The sequence below is a fragment of the Anas platyrhynchos genome, chromosome 3 (genome assembly GCF_047663525.1).
Source record: "Anas platyrhynchos isolate ZD024472 breed Pekin duck chromosome 3, IASCAAS_PekinDuck_T2T, whole genome shotgun sequence".
NCBI classification, from domain to species: Eukaryota; Metazoa; Chordata; class Aves; order Anseriformes; family Anatidae; genus Anas; species Anas platyrhynchos.
Window position 1 is genome coordinate 42,097,896 of NC_092589.1, and position 20,127 is coordinate 42,118,022.

General features: G+C 35.0%; 1 protein-coding gene across 11 annotated transcripts in view; it reads right to left on the reverse strand.

Annotated features, from left to right (window-relative positions):
- MTA3 (metastasis associated 1 family member 3) overlaps positions 1-20,127 on the reverse strand; it is a 156,519-nt gene that overhangs the window by 94,964 nt on the left and 41,428 nt on the right. For 10 of the 11 annotated variants that reach the window (XM_027454127.3, XM_072035754.1, XM_027454132.3 and 7 more), the window contains 2 exons: positions 9,987-10,050; positions 8,684-8,801 (listed from right to left, as the gene is read on the reverse strand). In XM_027454127.3, coding sequence (XP_027309928.1) covers positions 8,684-8,801; positions 9,987-10,050 — 182 coding nt within the window. Of the gene's footprint in view, positions 1-8,683; positions 8,802-9,986; positions 10,051-15,112; positions 15,166-20,127 lie in introns of those variants that run through there. The other variant, XM_072035756.1, reaches the window with a different exon arrangement.

The following is a 20,127-nucleotide window of genomic DNA, read 5'->3' on the forward strand; positions in this document are numbered from 1 at the left end:
TAATTAAGCTTCTGTACTATGTGGCTACAACACTAAACTACAGATTTACATTGCATCTGCTAAGTTAGGAAAAAGTAAGTGAAGTCTTTACTGAAAACAGGCACAAAGAGGCCATTTACGTGTTCTGTTTAATTTATAATAAAACTGATTAAAGAGCCTATAAACACACATTTAATTGCCCAGCACGTAAATCACCCAGCTCACTAGAAGAGACTGCCAAAAGAGAAGGGTATTATAACCTCTTAAAATTTGACACAATCAACACTGTAAAAGAGCATTTTACTATTAGTGATGACTGCATTTGACAGTTAATTGTGAAAAAAACTTCACTGAATTTAGTAAAAAGAAAAGAAAAATCTGTAAACCATACAAGAGACAACCATATTTAAATCTGCTCAAGAAACAGTTCCTTCTGAACAAGACTTTTGATGTTAAGTCAAAAGTACAACCAAGACAAACTCCATTTGAGAACAAAATATATTTGAGTACACATAAAAAGAAATTTTATTCTGGTGTATTTATTACCCTTGTCGAGATTCATCTCATCTAACCTCTAATCTGCTTTAGATGTCCATCTTCAGGTGAGATGGATCATGTCTAGGCATCATTTTTCTGCTTTGACCATAAAGGAATCTTACCGAGTTAGCAGAATTGTACACTGTATGTCTGGTGCTCCATTGGTGTTCATTTATCACAAGCAGCAGTTTCTGAATCTGGCTGCAGTATCCCTTGTTCCATCTTCTAACACTTAATTACTTGCTTCATTAAAATGGGAAGTCCTCATCTTCTACTTGAGCCTGTAACCCTCAAAGATCTCTTTGCTTATGATCTATTTTGGATAATATTTTGAAATTGTCATTTATTTTGCTGGAAACTTAACAAATTCTTCCGTAACTTTGAAGCCTCAATTCGTTTCACACTGAATTTTCTGGAATAGATTTTTACACGATTCTGGGGCATTTTACAGAAGGAAATAAAAGTGAGGCACAAATATTTTCTTCTATACTTGCAACTGTTGTAACCTACTATGTATGCACAGGAAAAGCAATTTTTTCTTTGATGATCATACACAAGGAACTGAGTTTAAACTAAATCTGGCAACTTATTCTTGCAACTACAATTTGGTTCATTCACAAAGGAAACGTTAACTATTCCAGAACCACATACTCCCCAAATTATCAACGCTGAAAATTTCTTAAAGCAAAAGGTTAGATGTTTCGCATTTCTAAACTAATGAACTAATAGAAAAAAATAGGAACATTTTGTTGGCTGACTTATCATTGGATTTTATTTTTTACAAACTGCCTGCTTTATTAATGCACACAGTTCACATATCCAGAAATTGTCAGAGAACTGATCACTTAGCACAAGCTACATACCATATTTTCTGAAAATTGATAGGACAGTAAGGCTATATTTGTTTATCCTGTCAGACATTTCTCATAACCACATCTGTCATCTGTCCGCATAGTCCTTAAACACGGCTCTCCAATTTTTAACACTTAAATATCTGAATACTTAATATTGTAAAAATATTTCGTATTACCTGAATTAAAAAGGCATGATTTTTATCTTTTATTACAGAATGAAATCATTGCAACTACATAAAAATTAGCAGAGTTAATCCAGCACACACTTTTGACAAGAGAAGCATTTGCACCCTTCAAACAACTCTTGCAGTTCTCAGCCTAGTATGAGAAATTTTCAAGTCCAGCTGTGGTTCTTTCAATAAATGGGAGCATTATACACCATGAAATAACCGAACAGATCCCTCCTCATGAGATCACAGCTAGGTTCCATTATTCTAAGACCAATTTTTCATTTACTAAACGAAAATAGAATTTTAGTGTATGTGGAAGCATTTAAAAGAACCATGAAAAAAAAAATACATTGCATCTAAGCATCCTGAACTTTCATAATACTAAAATCTAAGCAGTATATAAACGAATGTCTTATCTGTCTTTTCACTTGGAAGTTTTTAAACTTAACATCCTGGAATCCTGGAATTTTAATATTCTCAAACATTAAAAGCCTTGAACTTTCAGTTTAATAGTTTCCATCTGATCTATTTAAAACAACATGCTCTTGCAGCTGAGTTGGTATAAGAAGCAAAAAAAAAAAAAAAAAAAAAAAGAGAAAACATTAGAAAATGCCTCTAAAGGAATAACTTTGTTCTCTTTCAAAACAGAAGTTTTAGAAGTCTTGGATATATATTCTCAGAACATCATCCAAAATTTACAGCTTATATTTCCCCAAATGCTCTTCTTCTTCCTCAGCTACTTGAACTCCGTTAATTCTAAAATGCCTTGCCTTCAAGAAATAGAATTGAGTGTAGAGCAAGTGCTACTTCTAGACTCTCTCGATATTTTCAGATGTGCAACAGGGACTCTGTGTTTTTATACAGATACTTTGAAGGTAGTTTATTTCAGTTATTAAAAAAAAAAAAAAAAAAGCTTCAAACAGAACATCATTGGTACAGGCTGCTACTTGTGCCATCTCAGAGATTTTAACTTCTCTTCCTCTGTATAACTTAGTAAGAGGTTGGTCCTCATCTCCCCGTTTCCTCCTCCCTGCCAAATCCAAACTCTTTCTACAGGTTTAAATGGCTGAAGAGCACCTAATTGCATCAGATTCCCGCACCACTAACAATTCCCCAGAAGAGTAGTCTCCTTTTAAACCCAGACACAAGAGATGAGCAGCACTGGGTTAGGACCTGGACTGCAGCTGGGAGGGGACCATTAGCATCACAGAAGCTCCAGGTAGCCTCTCCCAGATGCTCGGTTACAGTGATTCTGATTAAGATCACTACTCCAGGCTGACTGGAACAGGGATTTGCAATGCTGCTGCTGGTAGTATTATTCTATTACTGCTAGTAGTACTTAACACTAGCAGCCAGTTCTCTAGATAAACCTTTAAACCAGATCATTCCTTGCCACACCTGCCAACCCCTCTGTATATGCCATATGCCTCTGTATAAAGACTGAAGTCTCATTTCCCACCAACCACCCATCAACCCGATTGCTTCACGCAGCCACCATCACCCTGCCTGCTCTGACATGCTTGTTTTGCCCAGTGACCTCTAGCTCCATACAGCTTGCTTCTCCCTTTGCTGTATTACACAGGAGTGAAGAACTTGGCTTTCTGCATCCTCACAGCAGGCATTATGAACACATGAGGATGAGCTGTGAGAAGCTGATGCTGCAACACAGGCAATTAATTAGCAGTGAAGTGTTCTTACCAGGCACTTTCCACTGTTCAGGTAAGTGTTTGCTCACTGACTGTTAGGACCAGCTGCCACTATGCTGTTGTCCATTGCAACACAGGTTGGCAAGCTTTGTGTTCCCAAAGACACACTTCAAACACCCGAACAACTTAAGACAGGCAGATAAAATTCAGAAGCTACTTCCCTCCACAATCTACTTTCTGGCTGGTGGTTTTGTGCTAAATCTCAGGAACTACCTTATGTTCTTACAAGAGTGAAATAAAATTTTTAAAGGCGGTGTTGCTCTGCTACCTGCGTCACACTACACACACATAACACTTTTTCATATATTACAATATGGCTAAACAAATTATACTGAAGATTGTTGATATGTATTAATGCTGTTAGCTTAATATTAGTGTTTGAACATGCTAATCTTTGGGTGTTCCTTGTATTTTTAGGATGAGATTTACTAAAAGCTCATGGTGTTGTCTCAAGGCTTAACAGAAAAATCAACTGATATTGAGCAAACTAAAATCAACAGTGACTGAACACATACTAAGAAGTTACCCAGAATCCTAACTACATCATACCGAGTAGCCGTTTGAGGTTCCTCTTGAAAAAACAAAATTAAAAAAAAAAAAAATCACACAGAGGAGGAACACAGTTCTCAGTATATAAAACAGGGACAAATAAAACCTGTCGGTGGTGATAGCAATTTGTTCATATTCCGAACGGTTATTGAAAGTATGCCTTTTAACCAAATAACAAAAAAAAATTATATGCCCAGAATTGGATGGAAATCGTTTATTTTTTTGTTTGTTTGTTTTGTTTTGTTGGAGGGGAAAAGAGGGGAATAGATTGTTTTTAATTTCTTTAAAACAAAACAAAAACAACACTTTTCTCTAGAGTAACAATACTTAAACTTACTAGTCACCTCATTGCTGATCAGACACAGCGGGTAGATGCACCAAAACCCAACTACAGCAGAGAACCAGGCACCTTGCTACTAAGGGAGCAAGACAAGGGATGCTTGACATAAGATGCTCTCTACCCAAATGAGTGCTTTGGTTTTCTGAGTAAACCTTTTTATTCTTGCTTTGTACAGAAGAATACGATGTTATCCCACACTGGAAACAGATTTGAAAATAAACAACTATTAGATTGATGGAACAAGCAACCAGAGAATGTGTGGATAAAAGAGAAAGGACATTTTTTACAATAACACGAGCCAGAAATTAAGCTAGTACTCTGGAATAGTCTCCTGTTCTCCATTACACTAAAAAGCAAGTAACAACACTCACAATCTTCAAAGTGAAAGTCTAGCAAGACTGGAGCAATTGGTATAGGGAGAGAAGAAACAGTTCCATCCAACCGTTTTATCATCCCTGTGCGACCAACCCATGGTTTTACTCTCAAATGTGCTTATAACAAAGATCACAGACTGTTGAAATCCAGTCTGGTCTTTCTACAAAGCTATAGTCTTCACTAAGTGTAGTTTTTCCAAGCGATTTAGCTAAACTGCCACAAACACAAGCAGTGTAGATAAACAATGCTTAGACATTTTCTATCAGATTTAAACTTAGTTTATATTTGTTTACTGTAAGGTTGCAGAGGATTATTCTTCCACAAATAAATCTTCTTCTTAAAATTCTTTTTAAGCACTCAACAAGTTTCTAAAGGGCTTCAGAGGCTTATAAGCTTCTACTTATTAGCTTCTTTCATGCACTATCAGCTTTTAATGCCATCTTCGCCTATCATCTGATCCACTGCAGACGGAATTCTGAGTGTTAGCTTAACAAGCAACTGTTTGTACTTCTACATGCATGTCCCTGTATCTTATTTCCTTTTTTTCTTTTTGTATTTTTCTTATTTCTTATTGTTTTCTTATTGTATTTTTCTTATTTCTGCTATTTAGAACCTATTCTCAAAGGATTTATCTCTTCATATGACCTTCTATGGCACTCATAACTACAAAATTCACACTTCATAAACACTGCTTTTAAACACTCCCTCTACTTATTTTTCTTCTCACACACAAGCAACTCAGTCTCTGAAAAACTGTCAGAGCCACATGTGACTTCCAGGCATCCAGTTGGAGATATCCGCAACTCAATTAATCATCATTTAGCAGCTGTATTCTCAAGATATTAGGCCATACCATCTATATTTTCTTTCCCTTAAAAGAATATATTTCCTCTAAATAGTTAATTCTGCTGGATGACATTCTGAAATAACCCACACAACATCAGCAACAGGCAGACGGAGATCAGAGATGGAAGAGAGATTGGTGAGAAAACCAAGTCTTAGAGAAGCGAGGGGGGGAAGATTACAGGAAAACATAAGATTCTAAAATTAAACTCAACTTATCCATACATCTGTTGAAACATACCCTACACTACTGTTGAAAAGATTATTTCTTAATTTTATTATAGTTACAGCTCGGAAGATAAATATATACAAATAATTTCATGGTTTCTATTGGCTAAATACAGTTCATAGTGACATGAACCAAGCTGTCACAGCCCAGCATTTCTGCAAATCTGATCCTTCGTTTTAATCTAGTATCCAGAATTATGACTCCAGCCTGTAGTGGGAACCCAACAGTCAAAGCTATACCCTCCATGCAAGTCTGTTCTGCAATACATATTCTCTAGTAAGTAAAGAGGTCCTGAAAATTTGAATTTCCCACAACCTCCCCTAGAATAGGCAGCATATCATTCTTCAATAAGCACAAAAAAGCCACAATAGCCCATTCAGACAGGAAAATAAATGATCGGAAAATCAATGCAAAAATGAATGCAAGTTTTTAGACTACTGGGATCTATCGTATGTTTACGTCAAAATATTTGGATATTTATAGAGGACATGGAAGGGCTTTCACGGTTCAAAGAACATTTTCATTTATCAGCCACTTTGTGGCTGGTCTTCTGAAAGCTAATCAGAACTGGCATGCTTTCACTCATTTGGATTGTGTTTATATGCTAGTAAGACAAACAGAAAAATAAAAAACTGATGGCATGTGCACCTTTTTTTTTTTTTTTTTTCCCCTTTTATAGCTCTGTGGAATTTCTGTAAACAAAATATGCCTACAACAACCTCCAAAAAGATATACTTTCTGTCATGGAAATTTTAAGGTATGTGATTTAATTTAGCAAATGTTCTGCATTGTATAACACCGTTACACCAATAATAAAAGACCTGATTTTTCTTAGGAGATCCCTCACCTGAAGTTGTCTAAATTCTGTTTTTGCACAGGTGATTGTTTTAGTTTGTTTTTTGTTTTTTTTGTTTTTTGTTTTTTTTTTAAGAAAAAAAAGACATGACATTTTAGACCCAAAGAATTGTATAATGTTGCATAAAAACTTGGACATAGATCATTAGTCACTTTTTAAAGTATAGGTTGAAAAAAATCATTTAAAGATTCAGAATCTTCACAGAATCTCATGTCTGCAAAACGCATCTATTTTATTCCATTAATTTTAAACATAGGTTTATATATATATATATATATATATATATATATATATATATATATATATATATATATATATTTTGTGAATGAAAATGTTTGACAGTGAATGGATTAACTTTCACACTGTCAGCTTACATAGAGACACAGCATCAGCTGAATCATCTTTTCCTTTTCCTTGAAGGTCAGAAGGCCATAGAAACATAGTAGATAAGGATCAGCCAAATATACAACAATCTAGATATTTTTATTCTCCCACAGCCACTGAAAGTAAGCATAAATTAATCAAACTTAACTAGCACAGAAGATCTATAATACCTCCAGATTTTTGGTTTGTGAACAACTTAGTGTTTCTGAATTTTAATAATTGATGGATTCTTACTTCCTACTAAAGACAGCAACGAGAATTTATTACTTACTGCACTTTGGGGATTAACATGGTGTGGAAAAAAAAAAAAAAGAGTAACATGCAGTTGCATGAAGTCCTGTCTTCACGAAGTAAAACTTAACATCTTCTAATATTTTTTTCTGAAGTCTAATTCCAAACTAAGTAAAATTTTCATGGGAAAAACATTTTCTTTAGATGTATTATTTATTATTCCATAGCTAAGCTCTATTGTTAGCAATTAAAGTAGCAGAATTCAGCTGGGGGAAAAAAAAAACAAAAAACTTCCTCCCTGGCAGACAGTTCATCCTCTAAACCCCAACAACTCAACCAGCTACTTCAGAACCACATCAATGCTTCCTGGTTACTTGATATGATATTGATATTGAGATGGTCATTTTCTTCGTCCTCTAAGAAGCTTTCCTCTTGAGCATATAACTGTCTACATAATTATTTCATTTTCTACAACAGGCACATTTTACAGCAAGAATAGCAGTGCATCATATTCTAGACAAAATCTTGTTCTTAACAAGGTCTTTACTCCTCATAAACAAACCTGGAAAAGTCCTCCTATAAGTTATTTTTGGTTATTAAAATAGTAGCCAAATATAAATATAAATAAAATAACCTAATAATAACAATGCACATGAATAAAATGTATCTACAGTAAAATAATCTTCCACTTGCCAGATATCAAATCTTTTTTTTTTTTTAAATAAAGTTCATTAAGTAAGTTTTGCAGAAATCATACTTGTTTTTTAACAAGAGACAACAAATACAGTAGGCAAAAAGCCCATCTCATATGGAGAACACCCCATTTAAAATTACAAATGTATGTATTTTGGATATTCAGAATTCTTTTGTCTTAAGTTATATTCCTGTTGCATAATCTTTTCTAATTAAGGAATAAATATCAAAATTCTTAAAAATAGTATTTGTCTAGGTATTTCTCAGAAAACTTTTTATTTTGTTAGTACACATTTCACTGACAAAAAAAAATGCTCATTTTAAGATTTACTAGGTAAATATAATTGCGAACACGGGCATCTGTTCATGCAAACATCAAAATTCTTAATATATAATTTACTTCAAATTTTGTTTAAAAAAAAAAAAAAGTTGCTATGTAGCAGAAGACTAAGGTACAAGTATTTGTTCTGGACTGAAAAGGATCCAATAATTTTTGAAGATGTGCCAAGGCTCAAAACATTTGTTTCAGTCCTGGTAAAGAACAGCCAATACGATTTAATGCAAGTCAATACCTTAAAATATGAAATCATATAGGCATATATTCTGTATTCAGTCTATATTCTTTCTCTCCCTGTTAGAACACTTTTCACTTATCCTGTTAACTGTGTTATTAATTCTACAGAACAAGCTGGCCTTCAGTGCCTTCTTTCCATGAGGCATTCATGAAACTGGACCATACAGTTAGATAAATAAACAAACATGTAAATTGTTATGCACAGACTCTACAGGACAGTGTTTTTCCCACAGCTATTCAAGCAGCATCTCCTCATAGCATCTCTCTGCCTCAATAGTGACTAGTTAAGTTCAGAATGCTAACATAAATAATAATGCAAGGTAACGATTTATTTATTTAACCATCCAAAGAGCAAATATTTACCTTCTGCAAGCATGTCAGGCACATCTGCTTGGTATCTAGGCCCCACTCTGATTTCTCCCTTGTCTGCTAAAAGTGTTTTCAGTGATGGATCATACACCAATGAATAAAAAAAAGTATCCTAAAAAAGAAGACACATTTGCAACAGCATAATGAATTTTAAAATTAGCTTTGTAGATCTACCTCACCTTCCATGTGAAAATTATTCCAGTAACCCTTATAATACACTTTTACAGACTACAGGTTTGGTACAAGAAACATTTTGAAATATTAATCTTGACTTTAAATAATGCAGATGTTTCATACATACTTTTACATGGCTAATCAAAGCTTTTCTCACTGCTCTAAGTTATTTCAGAACAGAGCAATGGTGAAAAGATTCATACTTAAAAATTCTTTTTTTTTTCCGAATCTACTGAAAGATGTTAACCATTTTCTGGATTTGCGATTTCCTTTCCTAAATACCTCTGCCAAACAGCATATAAAACTGTCAGCGTCTGAGAAGGGCTTACACAAAAATAGTATTGACATATCTGATACAGTCATTTGCAGCATAGGATAAATGTTGTTCTCAGAAACATTTTTCAGATTATCAGTGGTTTTGGTGTAGAAATATGAAAGTAAAGATACATTAAGTCCAGCTAAAGAACACTGTCTGCCTGACAATATATAGACATTCCAAGGGGAAATGCAATTATGTTTAAAGGTGTTTTATAGTACAAAGCTAGTTTAAAGGCTTATCTTTCAAAGTCATGGGGATTATTTTTTTTTGCCTCTAGTAAGGCTAAACACCTTAACTTTCTTCCACTAAAAATGAAAGCAGAGGAGATATTTTTCATTGAGTTCAGAACACTTAAACTCTTATACTAAGTTACCCTCTAGAGGACCCTCCCTCTCTCCGTCTACTGACTACAGAGTATGATATTTTGAGTATGGAAGACTGGTATTCCTCTAACACTCAAGGCAGGAGGAAAAAAAAAAAACAACAAAAAACATTGTAAATATCCACTACATGAAAAAGTCTGTTTATTTTTCCTTTATAAGATAACACGAGTAAGTTTGAGATAATTATTTTCTAAGTACAATAAAATGCATAACAGAACTGTAATGTGTCATTTCAGTTTTTGTTCCGTAACACTTTCAAAATCAGTGGTTATAATTAACATTTTTCTATCTTCAAGAAAATAGCTTTAAAGTGTTTGCCCATTTACTGACATTAAAGCTGTAAAAACAAATAAAAAATGAAATAATGGAAAAAACTTTAAATCATTGCAATATTTACACAAATAGAAGCCACAGATATTACCTCTTTCTCCAGATATGACAACACAGATTCCGTCTCATTCAGAAGTGCAACACTGCATTTTCCCCTACACAAACACAAGGAAGAACTGTTACTTTTGTAAAGCTGAAAATTTTGTCAAGTCAAAAACCTGCAAGAAAATAAACTAGATATATTTTAAGCTTTAACATTGAAAATGCAGTAAAATGCACTTTGCCATACTTTACTATCTTAAAATTAACATCGAAGCAACATAATGAACTGCGTACAATCTCAAGCACTCAATTATTTAAGAATTCTACAGAATTGGGAAACAGTTTCAGAAATAGAGAAGCAACGAAGAAACAAGAGGTACTGTAGCTAACGGTAAGTACACATACCATTAATAAAAAGCCCTGGCTGAATGAAACATCACCTCCTAGACTAAAAGAAAAAAGCAAGCCTAAAGCCTGTTCACCTGCTAAAACAGAATCTCTAGCAGGAAACTACTGTCATTTTCCCAGTTCTTTACAGATTTCCACTTTTTATTAAAGCATGGTCTTAAATGTGGTTTCTGTTTGTTTGTTTAGGTTTATTTTATTTAGTAGCTGGTTTCAAAAAACTAGTACCAACAAAAAGAATCCCAAAATAAATCCTTGAGGTTCCAAAGAAAGCCTCCGATTTAAAAGGAAAATGTCCCTATTGTAGGGGCTCTGGAACCAGGAGGAGTATTAGGGCAGAAAACTCCTAGTTTAAGTTCAAATAAGTAAGAGGACATTCAAAATGGCTTCTCTTAAGGCAGCACAAACGCATCCTTCCCTCAAAGCAGGTACTGTGCAACTTCATGCATCCTCACCACTGTCCCAGTAGAAAACCTAACTGTCCATCTCATTCCCTATACCCACCCCTTCTTTCTCAAAATTTCTGTGGTTCTTTTTGTTTGTTTTGAAACAGGACTAAATCTTAGGAAATCTAGAGATATGGTTCAAGAAAGCACCCAGAAGTTTAGGATCGTATGTGAACTCTAATATCCAGTGATTGTAAGCCTTTCATAAAAATTTCAGCTGTTGTATCTCAACTTTCCACAAATTGTGAGGAAAAACCTAACCTGCCACATGTAATCAATACAGAGCAAAAAACAGTACTAAATTTCAGCGCTGGCTTTTCTCAGTCATTAAATTTCTTAGATGTGTGCTCTGACACCATCACCGCTGCTTTAGTAATGAAAAGGTTAACGTACAGCACATGGAATCAGTTCCCGTAAGTCAGATAGAAGCCTTACTAACCAGTCTGGCTGAATGACTGTGAAAGGAAATTAAAGCAATTCATAACAAAACTTAACAAGCCTCTTCAACATGGTGCTGTAATTTTAATGATGTACTAACATTTAGTAATGTATGACTTAAAGGGACACCAAATCCTTGTTCCTGTTAAACAAACAGCATCTACTGCTAGCACTAATATGAGAAAAGAAGTTTAAGTCCACGTAATGGTATGCCTTCATTCATTTTTAATCCAAGAACATCTAAAAAAAAGTTAAATGGAGATACCTCAGTGACTATACTGCTTATTTAACTCAGACATTCCAAGCAGCAAATACACTTGCAAGGGAAACAGCTATTGGGAATAATTCATGAAAAACAAATAACCATGTAAAAGAAATCAAACCAAACCTGAAAGACAGCGCAACTAAGTAAAGGTATGACACTGTTCTGGATGAGATTTAAGTTTTTAATATTGATTTTTTGTCAACGTATAGTTGAAAAAGAACATTATAGGAGTGCTGGCCTACAAGGTGCTTCCCGGTGTTACTGAACCCACTTAATCCCTCGTGCTGTTCCTAAGTGGGTTATTTATTCCCACTACCAGTGCTGGGAGGCTGTTTCAGAACCTCATTCTCCTAGAGTTATGAAATTTCTAACTATCAGTTTTATTTTATTCAAGCCCAGTTTATATTATTTTGCTTTCACATCAGCACTCTCCTCCTGCTCTTCTTCCTCTTATGCCTACTCACTCTTTAAGCCCGCCTCCAAACCAAAATCGTATTTAAATCTTTATACTGCTAGGTTAAATGAGCCTAGGTTTCAAGTCTCAAAGAGGCTCTTTATTCCTGGGATCATCATACACACCCAATTCTTTTCAGTAATTCCTAGTTTGAAAATAAGTGACCCAAACTAGAAATAATATGAGGTTTTAACAATGCCCAATGAACTCGAAGTACTTTGCCTTTTTAACAGTAATATTTATAATGATTAACCATAAGATCCTATTAATTTCTTCCATGGCCACATTAAAATGCTAACTACCACATTTTTGTGTAAGCTACCAGTGGAAAGCTTCCGGCTATTCAGCTCTGCCACAGATCTGCCATATATCTGCCCAGGTAGATAATGCAACAAGAATTTGACCCTACCTTTCTCATCCCTTTCTCCCGCCAACCCTACAGCCTCAAATTCCTCTGCCTCTGACTTCGCTGCAGATGATCTATTTATTTTTATCTAATGGCATTTTAAAGAAACACACATAGATAAGGATGAAAAATGTTAAGGGTGCTGAATCATCTTGCTTACAACTGACGTTTTTTATGCTATCACTTTCAGCTGAGTATATAATAACTTTATAACAACATATTTCTCCTTAAATACATCACCTTGCATTTCATGCACCAAAGTCTTATTCAACTTCCATCAATTTAGTTGCTATTCGCCATGTGGTCCTAGTAGCCTTACACATATAGACAGAACCTACCCCATGACTCCCTTCTCCTATTTGGAACAAACCAGCACACAAATAAACATTAGAGAAGATATAAATTACATCAGGGACCTCTTTGATTTAAGAGGGTAACACCCAGAGGTTATTGTGAAAAGCCCTCGTTCATTTCAGAAAATGTTGACTGTTAAGCTCAACTGTAAAATATCATGTGCCAATTACTAACTGCTGGTCATTAAGCAAAAATACCAAGCTAACATCTTACTTGTTACTGTTGGACAGCATGGGAAATTAGGTTAAAAAATTCATTAAGTCTGTAGCGTATCACCTCCTGAATTTCTTTCTTATTATTTGTCAGGAGAATCACAACCTTACATGGAAATGGTGGGAAGAAATAAAAAAAAAAAATTCCGAGCACAGCACACAACAGCAGATGAGAAGATTCCTGCAGCAGCAAGCTAGGAAAACGTCTCTATAATCAATCATGGCTTTGGATGTTTTTTGAAGCTTTTGACCTTAATAATTCCAGAACATTTATGTCTAAAGATTCATTATATGCTATATGATGAAGTCGGTTAATCAATTTTAACTTTTTTTTTTCTCTTTTAAGTATTAAAGGCTAAATAGGAGTTTACCTTTCCAGTTTGCTTCAGTGCTGTACAGCTCTAGTATGCTCTCTCTCCAGTACAGCCTACCCTTATTTAAGTGCAATTATTGCTGAGGCTTTCCTTCACCTGTCATTGTGGCTGAAAGGGCAGTGACTGACCTTATATCTTACTGTTGGAAATTTACAAAGCTTCATTAGGACAAAAGATTAATTTCCACAGCACATCTTCTAAGTGAGTAAGTTTCTGTTTGATGTTACATTTATTTGCAGAGCATTTTAACCATCTAATGGCTGGAGTCATGCATACAAATAGCATTTTTTTTTTAAATGTATATGCATTTCAAATGAATGGATTATAGCATCAAAAAAAAGAAAAAACACGTAAAGCTAGACCTACAGTGGTAATCCAATGCTAAAATGAAAAAAATGAAAAATAATAATTAAATACAGTGTAAAAATGAAGTAAAAATAATTTTTAAAGATCCGTATTATGGTTACCAGTTTCTGTGATTGACAAGCATGAAATCCTTATTACAGGTTATTTAGAATCATAACCAAAGGCATAGAACCCCTACCATTTATATATCCCCACACAGAAAATCCTCTAAGCATACTAGAAATGGCCTAGTGGGTTGAACCAAAGCGTCTAGCTCTGGATCTCGTCTCTGAAATCTCTCAACCATGTATACTGCAGAAAGACCTCAATACAGATTGACAATGATGTGCCCCTAAGTGTTCTCCAACCACCACTGTACTCCTCATCCTTTCTTCCAATACTACTAATCAAAATGCCACATGAGGAAGTTAATAGGGTTTAAACCGCATCACAACAAGACTTTGAGTGAAAAGATATGGATTTTTTCACCTACTGAATGTATTTAAAAAGTTTTATAAGCTTCTCTGAATATGAATGTAATATTCTCCTCCTCACAGCATTCTGTAACTGCATTTATTAATGTTTTAGGGACAATTTCAGGTAACTATAATAGGTAGAGCTATAGCAAATAAAGCATCAGTATCACAAGATAAAATCAACTATATTAACCTAGAAAGAGGAAAAAAAGGGGTGGGGGGTGGACCTGGCTAACCACAGAGATATATACTGTATTTACCAGATTGTAAGATCAGTTACACACCAAAACAATATTCTATTTCCAAGGACTGTAGGATTTCTGAAGTTTTCAAATACTATTTAGACTAGCAAAAGTATAATATAATAGTTACATTGCTTTATTGGTGAAATCTCCTTCCTGAAGCCTGTCACAGAAATAATTAAGGTCAAAATTACAAAGTATTACCCAGCTTCAGTGAAACAGAATGAAAAATAAATAAAATTGAGTTGTCTAATATTCATTCAGATATAAAACCTGCTTCTCCAACTGTGAGTCTGATTTTAGCTATATTTCCTCTACCAAGCAGAACCCTGATAACAGGGAAAATTACTAGTAAATAGCATCAGAAGAGATCAGTGATGTTGAGATTACATTCCTGATTTTGACCTTTTTCTCTACTACTCAGAGAAATTATTTTTATTTCCTACAGAATTAGGCAGAGCTGATCTTGTAGGAATAGTGAGGGGAGCTTTCTGATACCTCAGCAATGTACAAATACCTGCAAACAAAAACTAAGTTAGCTTTTATGTCTTCACTTACAATTTAATTCTGACAAGATGAAATTGTCCCTTCAGAATGCTTTCTGCTCTTGGATGTACTTAAACATATTTAAACTGATCACAGATAAAAAGTTCTTCCATTTATCTGGCAATACCAACAAAACTTGTCACAGTATTAAATCAGTCAAAAATAAAAAGTAATTTACAGGTCTTGCAGTAAAAGGAGAGAAGAAAGCTTACCTATGTGTAATGCTCACGGTATTACCAGCCCCTATCATATAAACCACTCAGGATTCAACCACATCCCCTGGTCTAAGAACCACAGATACAACTTTTAACTTTTTTCTTTCTTTTAACCATTAACCACCTGAAAGCTGTTTTCACACGTTAGCCCTTCCTTCATTGCCATGTGTTACAAATTCTTGCCAGGTTGTAAATTTTCTACTGTGTATTTCAGCCAACTCCACCAATATGCTGTGAATTCCTGACCACTTCGGCACATCAGCTGAGGGACGTGTTATGGCCTACTTCTTCATGCTTTCACCCTGCTTCTGTTATTTGAACGAAGCCATCGAAGAACAACGCAAATACTTCCCACAAATAAATTCCAAAACTCAGTTTTAGGAAAAATGCTTTAGTGGTTTTTATAAAATGTTTTCAACTGTTCCGGCAGAAAGCCCCATAGTCCCAAAACCAAAATGCTAACCACCTACAGCTGAAACAGCAAATAAACAGAGACACTAATGAGGATTATAAAAACATACATCGTGGTAGGTAGCAGTCCCAGTGGAGTGAACAAAAGATTTTTTCCCCCTGTTTTTAGGAGCTTATTTGTCTGTGGTATTTTGTTTTGTTGGTGGTGGCTTTTGTTTGTTTGTCTTTTAACTGTGGAACAAAGAAGAGAAGAATAAACAGAAAACTGGGAAATAAATGGCAGTTTTGTGAGACACTCAGATACGACTGTCGTGGACACTTCAATAAGGAGCCGATGAAAATGAACAGTCTATGTGAAATGTCAACATCAGAGTCCTGAAGCAGGGATTTCAAAGCAAGTAAGCAGAGAGAGGGTCTAATGGGCCTTGAAAATTAAAGACAAAAACTGTGCCATGTTTGAGTAAGACCCAATGGAGGAATGAAAAGTATTTGGGAACATAATTAAGACAAGATCATGATAACAATCAGCATTTGGAACAGAGAAGTTCCCTTATAAAGCCACAAGATGATGATAACCACTTCAACAATTAAAGTTGTTTGAAACATGTCACACCAAAGCTTTAATGCCAGATGTTATTAGAAGATTTAGATATTGCCTGATTACAGAACCTAGATCAAAACGCCAGATTATTCAACATATACATTTTACATACACATATGGGAAAAAAAAATAGACATCTTGTTTGCACCGTCTAGGTAATCATCTTTTAAGACTTTTTCTTAAAGTAATCTGTAATTTAGTTATGTTTTAGTCAAATCTTTAACAAATTTCAAAAACCTGATGAAAACACTGATACTTAAAACTACCAAATTAATCAAAATCAACAGCAACTATTTTTATCTATAGACTTTTATTTTTATATAGGCCTTGTTTTGGCACAACCCCTATTTTTAAACCAGTGGAAACTCCTACGGTTCTTGTTCTCTTATTTTTGCCTGCTATTTCTTTATGTTTTCACCAGATGAGTAAGACAGCCTGAGATACAAATCTCTTTTTAATAACGAACACCTGGGACAGGAGGTACAACAACAAGAATTACAGAAAGAAATTACAAAAGAAACGAAGAAATTAGTGCCTGATAGCCAGAACAAACCACAGAAGTGGAAAAGGCAACCTGATGGCTACAGTAACATGCCATATACATTTCCTATTGTAATGCAGTTGCATTACGATATGATTAGTATGATTAGTGAAGAGTAAGAACTTTCAGAACATATTGCTGTCAGTTCCCACCAAGTCAATGGAACTTGCTGTGCATTGGTCATTAAAATACAACTTGAAGAAAAAAAAAAATACATGCAGGGAGGACAGACTTCGAAATTCTGCTATTAATAAATACTCATCACCCTTCTGAATATGACAATGACATTGAGTAATTCCATTAAGAAAAACCAATTGTCTCTCGCTCAACTTCATGAAAAATGTTGGTCTCAGAAATTTGAAACACAGACGTGAGTCACTATCTAAACAAGAACAAGACAACAGGAGAGAATATTAGGAAATGTTAAGTTTATGAGAAAAAAAATGATTTAATTTTAGCATATGTTGTTGCTTCAATGACAGTTTGAGATTAAACTGAAAACAAGGTGAAAAAATGCAGAAAGGCAGTAAATTTTTGAGCGGAACACAATAGCAGCCTTTCTCATGTGCATCATAAAGAGTAAGGAGGAGAAAAAAAAGTGCAGATAGAGCAGTGAATGAGAAAGGTATCCTAAATAAAAAAATGTTTTTCCTGAACTTACTGAAATGGAGAACTGTTTTGAAGATTTCCAATCACACAACTACTTTGAGCCAAGTTTTGATCCCTTACGAGCAGTGTGCAATGATCACCAAACCACAGACTAGGAACTGTGGAGTCTTAAGAGCTTCTGCTACTTTTAAAAAATTGATTCCCCAGTTATGGGAAACCAACACCTATCTCACTTGATAAATGAGTATTACTAGGACCCATGTCTCAAAAAAAATGACACAAATCTCCCAAAAAGTATAAGACTGTGTATGCAATGTACACCTGTGGCCAAAATGTAGATCAATAACTTGGATATTACCTGTTTAGCATACTACTGATAAAATGGGACTCAAAACAGAATGCACAGCAAACTGACATGTGTATCTAAATGAACTAGAGAACAGCTGGCATCTCAACATATGCATAGACATGGACGACTCGGAGCTTTTATGCTGCACGTGACCATCAGTCTGAAAATTCACCATTTTAATCTTGATTGGAACTGAAGTCCTCATTTTGAACACTCCAAATTTATACCATTTAAAGGCTAAGCCTTTCTTGGAATAATCATGCACAATTGACACCAATTTTAAATTAATTTTAGACAGTGTTCAAATCATTTTTTCATATTCTTAAATTCCAAGTTTTATATAGTTCACACTGTTACCTAGTCACAATCTAATCACAGGAAAAAGCATTTCCAACTTGAAACATCTTATTCTTTAAGAGATAAAAATTAGGAGTTTTCATTCAGCAACAATTTATGCAGCTTATACACACAAATTACTATGTAGTTAGCAGAAGAGCCAAAGCATTCAGCAACTCATAAAAGTCTTACTTTCATAGTCATAGAAGATGTTGAGAGAAAAACATGGATCTACAAATGTATAGATGTTTTGAAACGAGCTTTAGCAAATTATCACTTAGATTGCATCTTGTGTTCTGTTGCTGAGAAGGGTTTTCAAGAAGAGAACACATGGAGTAGAAAGAACAATGCCAAGAATAGAGGGATTCAGATCACAAGAGGTAAAATGTTTTCCTGACCTAGGCACAGCAAAACGGTATTTTCTTACCTCACTGAGTGTAACAATATATACACATTCTATACACTATTGTAGGAAACTCAAGTCATTGCTATCCCCCCCTCCTTTTTCCGACACAAAAACAAACAAACAAAAAAAAAAAAAACCACAACTTTTAGCAGAGAAGCAGCAATACAAATATATCTAAGAAAGCCACAGGAGGCTGGTTAGGAATGATTTTTCAGCATAACATTACAGGGTCACTTAGCCCAGAAGCAATGCACACCACTCCATGCAACTGATCTTAAAGTCCTGCACCATGTGAAACACACCTACTTTGCAATTATGCCACTATGGGGACATACGTAAGAATTTCAGGTGTTTAACTGAAACGTCCACCGATAAAGACAGGTTTTTTTCTTTTACTCTGTTACTTGTACTGGCTATTGACCACAACTTAGAACAAGATGAAAATCTAAGCCAGAATCTAACTAGTGTAAACATTATCCAAGTTCTACCAGCAAAGAAAAAATAAATAAAAAGAAAAAAAGAAAAAAAAAAAGAAACCATAGGCAAGCTTCAAAGGTCCCAATACTCTAAATAACCTCAATCCAGAAAGAAAGAAATCAATTCTTAACAATCCAAATGAACAGATAACCACACGCCTATTCAAAGCAGATTCACTCCTTATCTTATCCAGCAGTCTGATTTACACCAGAAAATAAACCAAGCTTCTAAGGCTCAAAATCAGCTTTTAAGAATTAGCTAAAATTTTACAGCTTATATATACACACGTAAGGTATATGAATATATAACACACACACACCCTGTATGCTGAAAACAGCTTGTTTGCAGAGAATGCCAAGACTAGAAATCCTGATGTAGTATCACCAATTCCTAGGGTGCCATGCCTTAAAAAGTTACAATACTTAAACAACAAAATGAGCTGTCCTATCCTGTCCTGAGTTTCAGACCATTTGGTGTGTTCTAAATGAAGGAATTGCACATTGGGAAAAAAACATTTCTCTACATCATACAAAGCGTTAAACTGAAAAGGAAGTACAAATGATCTTCGAAATTAACGCAGTCTTTTTCTTTTACAACAACAATACGCTCTACTGGAACATATATGCTGAGTTGCATGGTGAATTTTTACAACATCAAACCATTTCACCATGATGACAACTTTTAACCTTTTTTTTTTTTTTCCTGTGCCTTACCATTTTTCCAAAATGCTGTATTTGGTAACGCTCAAGTCTCTGAAAATCCAAGGTAAAGCACGCAGCAATTCAACTCAATTCAGTCCCCTGCTGGGAATGGCAATGCTTTGGGAACTATCTGTATCATGAATGCTGCATGCATTCATACTGGGTGGTGTTTAAATCTACTGAATGAAGATGAGGGCTCAGCGAGTCCACGGCAGCAAAAAACTGTTATAAGAACTGGGAATTACAGTGTCTGGCAAAACTGAATTTGTAATATGCAGGGATCAGGAAGAAAGGAGGCAATTCACTGGAGGAGTGCTATTAACCTTATACATTTCAGGAGGGAGGTTTCACTTGTAACTTGACCATGGCAGTAAGGGAACAAGCTCTGTCCTTGAGACCCAAATGAGTATATCATCTTGACATTGCCCTGCGCTGCATACCAGCACTCCAGGTTTCTGTTGCAGTGAGCTATGCAATTACACCTTCTTGAATATGTCCCAATGCAGCACTGTGTCTACCAGGCAGTGTTACTACACGTAACTGGTCCTGTGTGGAGCCAGCAGTTGGTCTCTATGATCCTT